General features: G+C 36.3%; 1 protein-coding gene across 2 annotated transcripts in view; it reads right to left on the bottom strand.

Annotated features, from left to right (window-relative positions):
- Positions 1-2,071: 2,071 nt before the first annotated feature.
- The window catches only part of FAM151B (family with sequence similarity 151 member B), a 49,443-nt gene continuing 36,705 nt past the window's right edge, over positions 2,072-14,809 (bottom strand). The window contains exon 6 of one of the 2 annotated variants that reach the window (XM_021707333.1): positions 2,072-3,442. In XM_021707333.1, the coding sequence (XP_021563008.1) occupies positions 3,283-3,442 (160 nt within the window). In that variant the 3' untranslated portion in view covers positions 2,072-3,282. The remainder of the gene's footprint in view (positions 3,443-14,809) is intronic. The other variant, XM_021707334.1, reaches the window with a different exon arrangement.

The following is a 14,809-nucleotide window of genomic DNA, read 5'->3' as shown; positions in this document are numbered from 1 at the left end:
CTCACCTCAGCCTCCCAAAGGCGCGGGATTACAGGCTGAGCCACCAAGCCCAGCTTGTTAAGTCTTTTTAATGCAAACACATGAGCTCTTTTTTCTGATATATGCCCATAGATAGAATGGCTGGGTCTTCAGGTAGAGATATACGTGTCTTCATTAGAAACTGCCAAACTCTTTTCCTTTTTTCCTAAAAGTTATTGTTAGTCTTTATAATATTATCTTTTCTAGTAGGTATGTACTGGTATTCATTGTGGTTTAAATTTATCTTTCTTGGATGGGCAATGTTGAGTACCTTTTCATATTCTTTTGGTCATTTGAATATCATTTTTAAAGTAGCTTGTTCAAGTCTTTTGTCCATTTTTAATTAGTTTTTTGGGGGACTTTTTCTTGTCAGTTTACAGGAATTCTTTAAATATTCTGGATATGTCCTCTGTCAAGTATGTGTCAATGGTGTCTTTTGATTAGAAGTTTTAAGTTTTTACAAAGTCCATTTATCAACTTTTTCCTTTTTGGCTACTGCTTTATGGGTTATAAGACACCTATGTCACTGATAGTGGTGGCTCCCACCTATAATCCCAGCACTTTAGGAGATGGAGGTGAGAGGATTGCCTGAGCCCAGGGATTCGAGACCAGACTGGGCAACTTGATGAGACCTCATTTCTACAATAAATCAAAAATTAGCTAGGTGTGGTGGTGCACTCCTGTGGTTCCAGCTACTTGGAAGATTGAGGCAGAAGGATTGCCTGAGCCCAGCAGGTCAAGGCTGTGGTGGTCATAAGTGTGCCACTGCACTCCAGATTGGTCAACAGAGTAAGATTCTGGCTCAAAAAAACAAACAAACAAATCTATGCCTACTTCAAAGTCATGAAAACATTCTCCCTTAATCTCTTCTAAATGCTTTATAGTCTTGGCTTTTATATTTAGGCCTAAGATAGAGCTCAAATTGTATACGATGTGAGGTGGGGATCAAGCTTATTTTTTCTATATTGATAGCCATTAAAAATGCTTTTTTTGGGGGGGGGACTGGGTCTCACCCTGTTTCCCAGGCTGGAAGTGCAGTTGCAATCATAGCTCACTGCAAACTTGAATTCCTGGGCTCAGGTGATCCTCTCACCTTAGCCTCTCAAGTAGCTGAGATTATGATACACATTACCACATCTGGCTAATTTTTAAATTTTTTTATCATAACAAGGTCTTGCTATGTTGCCCAGGCTGGTCTTGAACTTCTGGCCTTAATTGACCTGCTTGCCTTGGCCTCTCAAAGTGCTAGGATTCTGACAGTCATGAGCCACCACACCAGTCAAAAATTTACTTCTCAACAGAATATATTTTACAGTCTCTTATGTGTATCTCTCATATGTTTTTGCTCCAAAAAACAACTTAAATGCACCTTTAAATCTTAATCTAAGTAACATTAGGCTTATAAATAGCTCAATATAAAATAATTTCTCCATATTAATGCTTTTTTAAATATCAAGGGTAAAATAATTAAGTAGTAAAAATAATATTCTGGACAAATAAATTTCACTTCAAACTTCAACCAAAAGGCAGTTCATTTATAAATTCAGATGTCATCAGTAATGTATGTAATGCATGGTCATTGTAGAAAATTTATAAACTATTTTTTACTGTAACTTAAAAATTATTCCCTAAGGCAGTTGTTGAAATTTTACAATGAAATTTTACCTTTTGCCTTTGTCAAACAAACATAGAAAGTAAGGTTTTAGGAGTTATTTGATAGATAGCACTCCACTCACCTGGAGCTGAAATCTGAAGTGGAAATACTATAATTGTCTTTAAGTATTTGTATATCTACAATATTTCATGTCATACTCTTAGTACTGTCTATTTATAATAGATATGATCACATGACAAGTCAAAGTGAAGAGAAACTAACCCTATCTTTTGATCACTCACTAGGTCATTGAGCAAATAGCCCCACAAGAGAACTCTCATTCCAGCTTCCCGCAGTTTTACAGATGTATAATCCTAGAGTTGATGGCATTAAAGATTTCCCAAAGTCTATGGCTAGTAAGGGACACAGGGAGATTGTCTGAATTTAAAATCCAACCTCTTTTCTTTGTATAAACTACTTTATTCTCTGGGAGAAAAAAAATGGTTGATTAACCAAAGGCAAACAAGTATCTTAGGACATTCACTGGTAAATTACTTTTTAATAAATCAAACAAGTAATACATTTTCCTGAATGCTTTGCTTAGGACTACACAGGCACTGCAAAGGATACTTAAGCATGTACCATAAAGGGATTCACAATCTAGCTGAGGAGACATAACCAACAAGGATGACATAATTAGTTAAAATGAACTGTTAAAGATCTAGAGACCATTGATCTTGAATGAATTTTTAAAATGAAGGCTTGTGTTGGAGCACATTAAATGACTTTTAGGGTGGGACTGCATTATAGAGGGTCTTGAAAGACAAAAACTGAATAGAATAGAATTTATGCCCTTGAAGTTTTTTGATTTGGCATATAGAAAAGAGTATTTAAGAAAGTTTTGTTTAGCAGAAAAACTCAGGGTGTCCGAGTAAAGTGTGAGGAATGAAGACATAGAGAAGTAGCTTATAAAATTCTAGCAGGGGAATAAGGACCTGAACGAAGGTGGCGGCAGTGAGGACCATGGAAAACAAGTGATATATTAAGGATTAAGACTGTTTTCCAACAGTATATTGTTCACTGTAGATAAGATACGATAGAAATAAATGATACGAAAAATATCCTTAGCTGCTAGTATGCCTCCCAACAATATGGAAATTCTAGATCTAATTTAAACTATAGTTTCAGGAAATGGATTAGATTTGGCATGAGACAGCTACTCACCCCTGTGAAAGTTAAAAACATTTTTAAAGTCTTCTTTTTTTTTTTTAAATCTCTGGAATAACCAGTCTTCCAGGAGAAAGGAAAGGAGGATGCCATATTTTTTTTTGCAATTTCTGTAATGTAGGTGCCAATTAAATGTAATTTATGCTTGTTTTATGACATATGTGGATTCTCCCAATCATCTTCAGTGTATCAAAATTACTTTTTATAAAGGGGTTCAGAGCATTGTTTTCCTAAATTATTAGACTAGGACCACAGAAACCTCTTCTTTCCAAATCTTTTAAGTGCGCCGTTATAAGGACAAATGGCAACAGAGTAAGCAATCAATGTTTCTTGATTGGATGAATTGGAACATAAACTAAACAATCATATTGTATATGCTAATTCAGACCAATGCAAGAAGGATTATGAAACCAAAACATAGGAAACAATTTAGAAGAATCTTCTTAGAGATTAACGTTGATTCCAATGGCTTGTTTAAATTCGTGGTTTTGTGGTTCCAAGATGTCATAGAAAACTTGGTTTTTGTCAAAATGGTCTCTAATATAAAGTAAATCTTCAATGGAATAGTTATCATTTTTTCCAGTCCAAATAGTCAGGCTGTACCTGCATTAAAATAAAAAAGAATTATGTAGGTAAAGCAAAAGATAAGAAAGCGATGAGCATTCCAGTAAGTCTAAAAATACTCCCATTTGTCTCTAGCCCAAATGCACACAGATAAAAAAATTAATCAGCAATGACGTAACTGTACTTTCTTATTCATTCCTTCATCAACATCAAAGGGACCACAGGCAAAACAGTTTCATACTGCTGTTGTCTAAATTATATAACTGCTCTCTCTGAATTACAGGAATGTTAAATAGGCTGGGAAACTCAAACCAGTGGCACTGAAAATGGGTCTAATTTTTAAAAAATGAACTGAAGAGACTGTGTTACTGATCAAGGAATCCATTTCTCCATGAAAATTACAGCTGTGATCTGGGTTTGTTCAGTAATCTGGTCAGAGTGAAAAGCATGATGGGAAGGGACTGTGAAGAGACACAAATGTCACTGACAGTCACAACACTCTTAGTCATGTGTGGAGGCCCTGCTGTCTCTTTTGGGGTTTTTATATGACATACAAGAATACCAAGAGATGTCATGAAGAATGACAAATAAATGTAGCTACTTCTCTGAAGAACTAAAATCAATAACATAATATAAATGTGCTATGGATGTAAGAATATGCTCAGAATTTTAATGTTATATAAACTATACTTTTACATGTCCTCTAGTGACACTACAACTATTGCATTAGAGTCCAGGGAAATGCAAAGCTGTTAAGGAGTTTCATATTTAATTTCCCCATACACTTTTCAGAATTCAGGGAAAAATCTCCAATGCATTTCTTCTACTAATGATAATAACTGTCTATCCAAGGCATTTGGTCTTATTATATTGACACATTTCTGTCCTTAAAGATGGTGCCACCATTCTGGAAATATAACAGAGGAAAGCAATTTGGGTATTGTCCCACAGCAGCAATGTGTGGCAAACCAAAAAGAATTTTAAACTACAGCTGAGAACACAGAAAAGGAAAAATGAAAATTAGTTTTGAAACCTCTATGTTCTGCTAAAATGATATCTTTATTACTTTATCTGGGCACCATGGTGACAAGCATAAAAAGACAAGATTATAAACATTTAGGTTAAAAGAAGGATTTTCCAGTGTTATTTTGTCTCTTTTAATATTCCCTTCATTGTATTTAAGCTACAGTGGAAAATATAAAATTGCCCAAGAGTAACTTAAACTGGATTCATGAAATCAATTATCAGACTTCATTTCTAAACCTTTCTTATTACAAATAACATATTAGTAGCAAAAAAGTACATGAAACACAAATGTAAATTTTAACAAATTTTTATCAAGCAAATTCCAGTCAAAACACAAATCAAAAACTAGAACATGGTCTGAACCTACAGAGGCACTTGTGTGCCACTGCGTCACAGTCTCTCCTCTCCTCTCCAGTGCCCTCAGACTTTAAGACTGTTAAGTATATGAGAGATAAGAAAATACTGAGGAACTGTTCCAGACTGAAGGAGACTGCAGAGAAGTGATAACTAAATTCAGTACATGTTTTGGAGAGATTCCTAGATCAGGAGAGAAGAGGTATTGCTGCAATGGCTGGTAAAATCTGCATAGTGGAATTGTATCAGTGCTGATTTTTTGATTGAGAGGCTACACAGTAGTAATATAGAAAGTGTCCTTGTTGGGGGAGGTATGCTCTGGAGTACTTGGGGATAATGAGGTTCATGCCAGAGAAAACATAAATTGAAAATTATATATATAGAGAAATAATGTACAAATTCAGTAAAGTGCTAACAATTGGGGAATCTAGGTGCAGAAGATGGGGTATTTTTTGCAACTTTTCTGTAAATTTAAAACTTAAAACAACTTCTATAAAAGACAATAAAAAATAAAACCTGCCAGGCACAGTGGCTCAAGCCTGTAATTCCAGCACTGTGGGAGGCTAAGGTGGAAGGCTCACTTGAGGCCAAGTGTTCAAGACCAGCCTAGGCACACCACACTCTACAAAAAATAGAAAAATTATCCAGGTATGGTGGTGCATGTCTGTAGTATTAGCTATTCAGGAGGCGGAGGCAGGAGGATTACTTGAGCCCAGGAGTTTAGCTGCAGTGAGCCATGATCATGTTCTTGTACTCCAGCCTGGACAACAGAGTGATACCCTGTCTCAAAAATACAAAATGAAAGCATTAAATAAAATAAATAAAACTCCATAAAGTTACTTTTCAAAGAAGAGATAAGAAGTTATTCAAGGCAAACAAATATGCATTTAGATTTTAAAAAGTTGTTAAACAAGACCCAGGACACCCTTTAGTAAAGGTATCATTCTTAATGAAGATAAAATTGATAGGCATATAACAAATAACTTATTCTGAACATTTAAAAAGCAAAAACCATGAAAGTAGATGAAGGAACAGACAAAAATACTTTGATAGGTAGAGATGACATATATTTCTATACATGCAAAATGGTACACTGATTAGTTTATTCATGATAGTACTGCCTGTAATATAAAAGACTGGAGACATGCCAAATGCTCATCAACAGGGAGCTGATTAAATAAGTTATAGTACATACATAAATATGATGCACCTAGAAAAGAAAAACAAGAAAGTTTACCCTAGAAAGAGCTACAAGATGTATGGTTAAAATTTTTTAAATAGCAAAGAAAAAACAGAAACAATAAGCATGGTGCATAACATGCTATGTCTTGTTCTAAAAGAAGTGAAAGATAAGATGTATTTATATTTACTCTTACATGTATAGTGAAATTAACAAATGTGGTTAGTGACATTGGGTAGATTAGAGAGAGACTTTTCACAGTGTAGTTCTTTATTCTCTTTGGTTTTTGAACCAATGGTTTACTTATTTTAAAAAATTAAATTAAAAATACTTTTAAAAGAAAAAAAGGCATAAAAGACTTAAATACAAAGAACAGAGTACCATATGTTCTCACTCATAAGTGGACCTTGAACAATTATCATAATACTACAAGAAAGGGATTGGCAGTTGAGGGAAACTGCCAGGGGAGGGAGGGGCATACCTCGTCAACAAGGGTACCTGCATAACGAACATCTGCATACCTAACCCTGAATTGTACCCCACATCTTTAAAAGAAGAAAAACGACTTAAATGACATAACTAATAATGATGTTTATATATGACAGAAGCTGATAGGTTTACTCAATGTTCGTTCTCCTTTTTCCTTACTCAGTAAATCCCTGAATTTTAACTAAACAAAAGGTTATACAAAACAACATCTACGTCTCCTAGCTTCACCTACAGCTAGGTATAGGCACATAGCTTAGTTATAGTCAATGAGTTTTAAGACACATAACATCAGCAATATAGTAGAATAGGAGTTTCTAGTCCTCATTCACCTCAAGAAACACTGACTTTGAAAAGTACCCATAGATAAAAAGTAGCTTTGTGGGTGCCCATGAGTCCAGTGCAAAGGTTCCATGACCCCACTGGAACACAAAAACTCCAAAAGTATGAGAAGTGTCACTTTACCTACAACACCCCTCCACCAAAATAGCACAGTTCAGTGCCAAAAAAGACCTCCTTGACCTGCGTATTCTGATATGAGAAAAAGAGGGGGCATAATGAGCCCCTGGTGTTGCTACCCATGCAGGATGGTGCCCAAGAGGCCTACTTCTTTCCCACGGTACTCAGAACACTGAGGGGATCAGTATGGCAGATGAGTCTGGGGGCAACAGAAAATGAAAAAGGGGCAGAGGCTCACTGCAACCAAGGGATAGAACTCAGTTTTTACTTACCACATGACAGACTCCCCCAAGAACCCTGTCCATAAGCTTTGTAGGACGCATCACTTGTGAATGTCCAAGCATCTCACTCATACTTCTAGTACTTTGGGTCCCCCAGAGCTATTGCCCCATGCAGATCTCCACAGCAATGCATGTAAGCCTCTGCATATCATGCATGAGCACATGCAGACAGCTGACTTGACTCTGCTGGATTGGGAGATGGTGCTTAACCTTGAACACTTCAGGGCACTCTCCTATGGAAAATAAATGGGAAGCTTTCAGCACTCAACTTGGCTTTGTAGAATTAAATTAACGCATACGATCCTAGGATATACCTGTAAGAAGGAAGAGGAAGAGTAGAGCAGGTATATCTGCAGAAAATATCTGAGAGACGCCTAGACTCTCTAGTCAAGCTGATTGGTGAAAGTCTTTCTGTTCTGAATTCTGAAGCCAACCAGTAAGACAGAAAGAGGTGACTGCTTCTACAAATGTGAAGAGAGCAATGAAAGTTTCAAGGAACATGAAAAATCAAGGAAACATGACACCACCAAAGGAACACAATAATTTTCTATAAGTGACCCCAAATAGATATATTAACTGCCTGATAAGGTTTACAGAAGCTCAGCAAGCTACAAGAGACTATAGATAGATAATAAAATCAGGAAAACAATATATGAACAACACGAGAAATTAAACAAAGAGACAAAAATAATAAAATAAGAGCTCAACAGAAATTTCAGAGCTGAATATACAAAGAATAACCCCCAAAAAGCAATAGAAAGGCTCAATAGCAGACTCAGTCAAGCAAAAGAAAGATCTGTAAACTCAAAAACAGGTCATTTAAAATTATCCACTCAGAGAAGAAAAAAACTGAAAAAGAGTAGAAGAAAGACTAAGGGATTAATAGGATACCCTCAAGTGAAACAATATATGAATTATGAAGGACCAAGAAAGAGAAGAGAGAGAAAGGAACAGAACGTTTGTCTTTTAAAATGCCTGAAAACTTTCCAAATTTTGGGAGTGCTATAGACATCCAGATTCAGGAAGCTCAAAGTTCCTCAAACTGATCAACCCCAAAGAGATTACACCAGGAAACATTATAATCAAATTATTAAAAGTCAAAGTGAAAATTTTGAAAGCAGCAAGAAAAAAGCTAATTGTCACACAGAAGGGAACCCCCATAAAGTCATGAGCATTTTTTCCAGCGGAACCTCACAGGTCAGGAGAGCATGAGATAATATGTTCACAGTGCTGAAAGACAAAAACTGCCCACCAAGAATATGACCCATGGCATTTCTTCACTTCAGAAATGATGGTAAAATAAAGACTTTCCCAGACAAATAAAAGCTGAAGAAGTCTGCCATCACTAGACCTGCTTTTAAGAAATGCTGAAGTAAGTAATTCAAATTGAAACAGGACACTGAATAGTAACATGTAATATATAAAAGTATAAAACTCATCATTAAAGGTAAGAATATAGCTAAGTTCACAATATACTAATACTACAATGGGGTGAGTAAATGGCAGTGCATGAATGGTGGTACATAAATCACTTTTAATTCTCATATGAAAGTTAAAAGACAAAAGTATTAAGAATAGCTATAGCTACAAAAGTTTATGAAAGTTTATACATTATAAAAAGAGGTAAATTAACACATCAATAACATAAAATGTGCATGGAGAGAGAGAAGTAAGAATGTAGAGTTTTTAATATGTGAATGAGGTAAGTTGTCTTATGTAAGTCTCATGGCAACCAACAAAAAAGAATCTCTAGGACAGGAGTGGTGGTTTATTCCTATAATCCCAGCACTCTGGGAGACAGAAGCAGGATTGCTTGAGCCTAGGAGATCAAGACCAGGCTGGGCAGCACAGCTGAAATCTTGTCTCAGAAATTTAAAAAATGAGCTGGGCATTGTGGTACATGCCTGTGGTCCCAGATACTTGGGAGGCCAAGGCAGAAGGATAGCCTGAACTTTGAAGGCTGAGGCAGGAAGTTGAGGCTGTGGCAATAGACAGGAAGTTGAGGCTGTGGTGAGTCATAATCATGCCCTGGTACTTTAGTCTGGGTGACAGAGTGAGGTTCCCAACTTAAAACAAACAAACAAAAAATCTCTAGTAGATTCACAAAAGGAATCAAAGCACACCTCTATCAAAAAGTCATCAGATCACAAAGGAAGATAGCAAGAGAGAAAGAGATAAAGGAACTACAAAACAGAAAACAATAAACAAAATGGCAACATTAAATTCTTATCTTTCAATAATTCTGTTAAATTTAAATGAATTACATTTTTTAATCAAAAGACAAAGTGGTTGAATGGATAAAAAAACAGTATCAAAAATATACTGCCTACAAGAGACTTACTTCATTTTTTTTTTTTTGAGTTGGAGTCTCACTCTGTTGCCCAGGCTAGAGTGCAGTGGCACACTCATAGCCACCCAGCACTGACCTGCTGGGCTCCAGTGATTCTTCTGCCTCAGCCTTCAAAGTAGCCAGAACTACAGGCATGTGCTATCATGCCTGGCTAATTTTTTTGATTTATTGTAGAGATGAGGTCTTACCAAGTTGCCCAGGCTGGTATTAAAACTCTGGGATCAGGCAATCCTCTCACCTCAGCCTCAAAGTGCTGGGATTACAGGCTTGAGATACTGCACCCAGTCACTTCATTTTTAAGGACACACAAAGGTTGAAAGTGAAGGGATGGAAACGTATATACAATATAAATAGCAACCAAAAGAGAACAGAAATGGTTATACTTATATCAGAAAAAACAGACTTTAAGTCAAAAACTATCACAATAGACAAAGAAGGTAGTTATATAATGATAAAAGGGTCAATTCACTATAGAGGATAGAGTAATACTAACTATATATCCACTCAAAATGGGAGCACCTAAATACATAAACAAATATTAATCACTTTGAAGGAAGAGATAGACTGTAATACAATAACAGAGCATGTAAATATCCCACTTTCAGCAATAAATACATCACCCAGACAGAATATCAATAAGAAAACATTGCACTTAATCAACTTTTTAGATCAAATGGTTCTATCAAGCATATACAGAATATTCCATCCTTCAGCAGCAGAATAAATAGTCTTCTCAAGTGCACATGGAAAACTCTAGGACAGATATGTTGAAACACAAAACAAATCTTAACAGATTTAAGAAGATTGAAATTAAATCAAGTATCTTTTCTGAGCATAGTGGTAGTGAACTAGAAATCAGTAACACAAAATTCACAAATAGGTGGAAAGCAAATAACGGACTCCTAAACAACCAAAAGGTCAATTAAAAAATCAAAAGGAAAATAAAACAAACAAAAATAAAAACACAACATAACAAAACCTACAGCATGCAGCAAAATCAGTGCTAAGAGGAAAGTTTATAACACTAACCTTCTATGTTAAGAAAAAAGACTCCAAAAAACAACACTTCAAGGAACAAAGTAAGCCCAAAGTTGGCAAAAGGAAGGAAATAATAAAGATCAGAGCAGAAGTAAATGAAATAAAGAATAGAAAATCAATAAAAGAGAAAACCAATAGAAGAGATCAATGAAACAAAGGGTTGGGTTTTTTTGGGTTTTTTTGTTTTTTGTTTTGAGTTGGAGTCTCACTCTGTCACCCAGGCTAGAGTACAGTGGCACACTCATGGTCACCACAGCCTCACCTCCTGGGCTCAGTTGATCCTTCCGCCTCAGCCTTCCAAGTAGCTGGAACTACAGGCGTGCATCACCATGCCCAGTTTTCTTGATTTATTGTAGAATGAGGTCTCGTCAAGTTGCCCAGGCTGGTCTTGAACCCGTAAGCATAGGCAATTCTCTCACCCCAGCCTCCCAAATGCTGGGATTATAGGCATGAACCACCACACCAGGTCTAGAGTTGGTTTTTAAAAAGATAAAATTGACAAACTCTTAGTCAGACTAACCAAGAAAAAAAAAGAAGATAAATAAGTGAAATTTTAAATGAAGGAAGGCAGACTTTACAACTAATATCCGAGAAACAGAAAGGATCATAAGAGACTGCTATGAATAATTTTATACCAATAAACTGGATAACCTAGAAGATATGGATACATTTCTTAAAAACATACAAAAGGGGGACCCAAAAATTTATTTAATTTTTATTTAATTAATAAATTTAATTTATTCATTAAAAAATTGTGTATTTATTCTTACATGTTTAAACTTTAGTCACCTTCAAAGTACTCTCTGATGCAATACACCTATTGAGAGGCTTTTTCCACTGCTCAAAACAGTTTTTGAACTTGTCAGTTTTGATACTGTTTAGTGCTTCTGCAGTTTCTTGTTTCCCCTCTTGCATATCAGGAAAATGTTTCCCTTTGAGGACTCTTTTTATCCAGGGAAACAAACAAACAAAAAAAGTCATTCAAGGGGAGATCAGGTGAATAGCCATTTTTGGTCAAACACTGCTGAACACTCAGCATAGTGTGGGCAGGTGCATTGTCATGGTGGAAGAACCAGTCATCTGATTGTCACAACTCATGATGTTTATTCTACAATCTTCTCAAAACTTCCCAATAAAAACCTTGGTTGACTGTTTGTTCTGGAGGAACAAATTCCAAGTGTACTACAAGGGGCCTGCCCTTCAAAAGATAATTCCAGTTTTTTGGGGGGTGAGGTCCCCCTTCATACAACCTACCAAGACTGAACCATGAAGAAATAAAAAATCTGATTTGAGCCAGGCTCGGTGGCTCAGCCTGTAATCCCGCCCCTTTGGGAGGCTGAGGTGAGTGGATTGCCTGAGCCCGTGGGTTCGAGACCCGCCTGGGCAGCGAGACCTCATCTCTACAGTAAATCAAAGAATCAGCCAGGCGTGATAGCGCATGCCTGTAATTCCAGCTACCGGGAAGGCTGAGGCGAAAGGATCGCTGGAGCCCAGCAGGTCGAGGCTGCGGTGGCTGGGAGCGGCCACTGCACTCCATTCTGGGCGACCGTGTGAGACTCCAACTCAAAAAAAAAAAAAATCTGATTTGGCTAGTAATGAATGAGAAACTCTCCAAGAAAGAAAAACCCAGGAATAGATGGCTTGGCTTCACTGGTGAATTTTACCAAATATGTTAGGAAAAAGTTAAAGAGAAAAAAACACTTGCAAACTGATTTTATGAGACCAGCATTACCCTGATACTAAAGCCAGATAAGAATACCACAAGAAAGTTGCACGTGGTAACGCACGCCTGTAGTTCCAGCTACTTGGAAGGCTGAGGTGGAAGGATCACCTGAGCCCAGCAGGTCAAGGCTGCGGTGGCCGGGAGCGGCCACTGCACTCCAGTCTGAGTGACAGAGTGAGACTCCAACTCAAAAAAAAAAAAAAGAAAAAAGAAAGTTGCAGGCCAACATTCCTAATGAACATAGATGTAAAAACCCTCAACAAAATACTAGCAGACTGAATTCAATAACATGTTAAAATGATCATACATCATGAGCAAATAAACTTTATCCCTGGGATTCAAGGATGACTCAATATATGCAAGTCAATAAATGTGATACATAACACTAAAAGAATGAAGGGCAAAAATCATACAATCATCCTAAAAGATGTAGAAAAAGCATCCAACAAAATTCAACATCATTTCCTGATAAAAACTCAACAAATCAGGTACTCATACCCAGTGGTGAAAAGCTGGAGGCATTTCCTCAAAGATTAGGAACAAGAATGCCTACACTCACCACTTGTATTCAACATAGTTGTGGAATTCCTAGCCAAATCAATTAGGAAAGAACAATAAAAGGCATCCGAATTGGAAAGGAAGATGTAAAATTGCCTGTGTTTGCAGATGACATGATTTTATATAGAGAAAACCCTAAAAACTCCACCAACAACTGTTAGAACTCATAAATGAATTCAATAAAGTTGCAGGATACAAAATCAACATATAAAAATCAGTTGTTACGTTTCTATATACTAACAACAAACTAGCTATGAAATTAATAAAAGAATTTCAATTACAATAGCATCAAAAAGCAAAATACTTAGAAATAAATTTAATTAAGGTGGTGAAAGACCTGCATACTGAAAACTTTAAAACACTGCTGAAAAAATTGAAGACAACAAAAATAAATGGAAAGATATTCTGTGTTCATGTAGAAGAATTAATATTGTTAAAATGTCCAAACTACTTAAAACAATCAAATTTGATAAAATTTCTATCAAAATTTCAATGGAATTTTTCATAGAAATAGAAAAAAACAATCCTAAAATTCATATGGAGCCATAAAAGACCTAAATAACCAGAGCGATCCTGAGTAAGAAGAACAAAGCTGGAGGGATTATACTCTTGATTTCAAAATATATTACAAAGCCACAGTAATTAAAACAGTAAGGCATATAAACAGACACATAGACCAATGAAACATTATAGAGAGCCCAGAAATAAATCCATGAATTTGTGGCCAACCGGTCTTCAAGGGCAACAAGAACACACAATGGGAAAGAGAAAATTCTCTTCAAAAAAATGGTGCTAGAAAAATTTGATATCCACATGCAGACAAATAAAATTGAAGCTTTATTTCACATCATATACACGAATAAACTCAAAATAAATTATAGACTTTTACATGAGACCTGAAACTGTAAACTACTGGAGGAAAACATAGGTTTGGGCAATGCCTTTTTGGATATAACCCCAAAAGCACAGGAAATAAAGATAGAAAAATGAGAACGCATCAGATTAAAAAGCTTCTGTACAACAAAGGAAACAAGAGCATGAAGAGACAACCTTCAAAATGGGAGAAAATATCTGGAAACTACATACCTGATCATTCAAAATAGGTATAAGGAACTCCTATAACTCAAGAGCAAAAAAACCCCCAATCAACAAAAAAAAACCCAATTAACAAAAAATGGACAAAGACCCTGAATAGATATTTATTCCAAGAATATAAACAAATGGCCAATAGTTATAGGAAATGCGCTCACCATCACTAAACATGACAAAAAATGCAAATCGAAACCCCCAAGAAATATCACTTCACACCGGTTAGGATAGCTATGATAAAAAGACAAGAGATAAGTATGGATGAGGATGTGGAGAAAAGGGACCCCTTATACACTACTGGTGGCAATGCAGATTGGTATAGCCATTATGAAAAAAAGTATAAAGGTTTCTTTGTTTTTTAATGTTTAATTTTAAAATTGTGGGGTACAGTTAAGGGTTAGGTTTACAAATATGCATTGTTCAGGCACCCTTGTTGATAAGGGGTGTCTCCCCATCCCCAGACAGATATTCACTACCATTAGTCCCACCTCCCTGCCCCTCCCTACCCCCCCATAGTTTCCCACCACTGTCAGTCCTTTTCTTTTAGTATTATGATAGACATTCAAGGTCCACTATATGAGTGAGAACATGTGATACTCAGATCTTTGTTTCTGTGAGAGATAACTCAGTATTATAGACTCTAGTTCCATCCAGGTTGCTGTAAAATTCATGACTTTGTTCTTTTTTGTGGCTGCATAGTATTCCATCATGTATATATACCACATTTTTTAAATACAGTACACTTTGATGGACAGTATGGTTGGTTCCAGGCCCTTGCTATTGTGAACAATGCTGTGATAAATATACGTGTGCAGGTATCTTTTTGATAGAGTGATTTGAGTTCTTCAGGGTATATTCCCAG

This window comes from Carlito syrichta, unplaced genomic scaffold, assembly GCF_000164805.1.
Source record: "Carlito syrichta isolate Samal-C Ts95f unplaced genomic scaffold, Tarsius_syrichta-2.0.1 Scaffold316511, whole genome shotgun sequence".
Classification (NCBI taxonomy): domain Eukaryota; kingdom Metazoa; phylum Chordata; class Mammalia; order Primates; family Tarsiidae; genus Carlito; species Carlito syrichta.
Note: the sequence above shows the minus strand (reverse complement) of the source record. Positions and strands in the feature narration are given on the sequence as shown.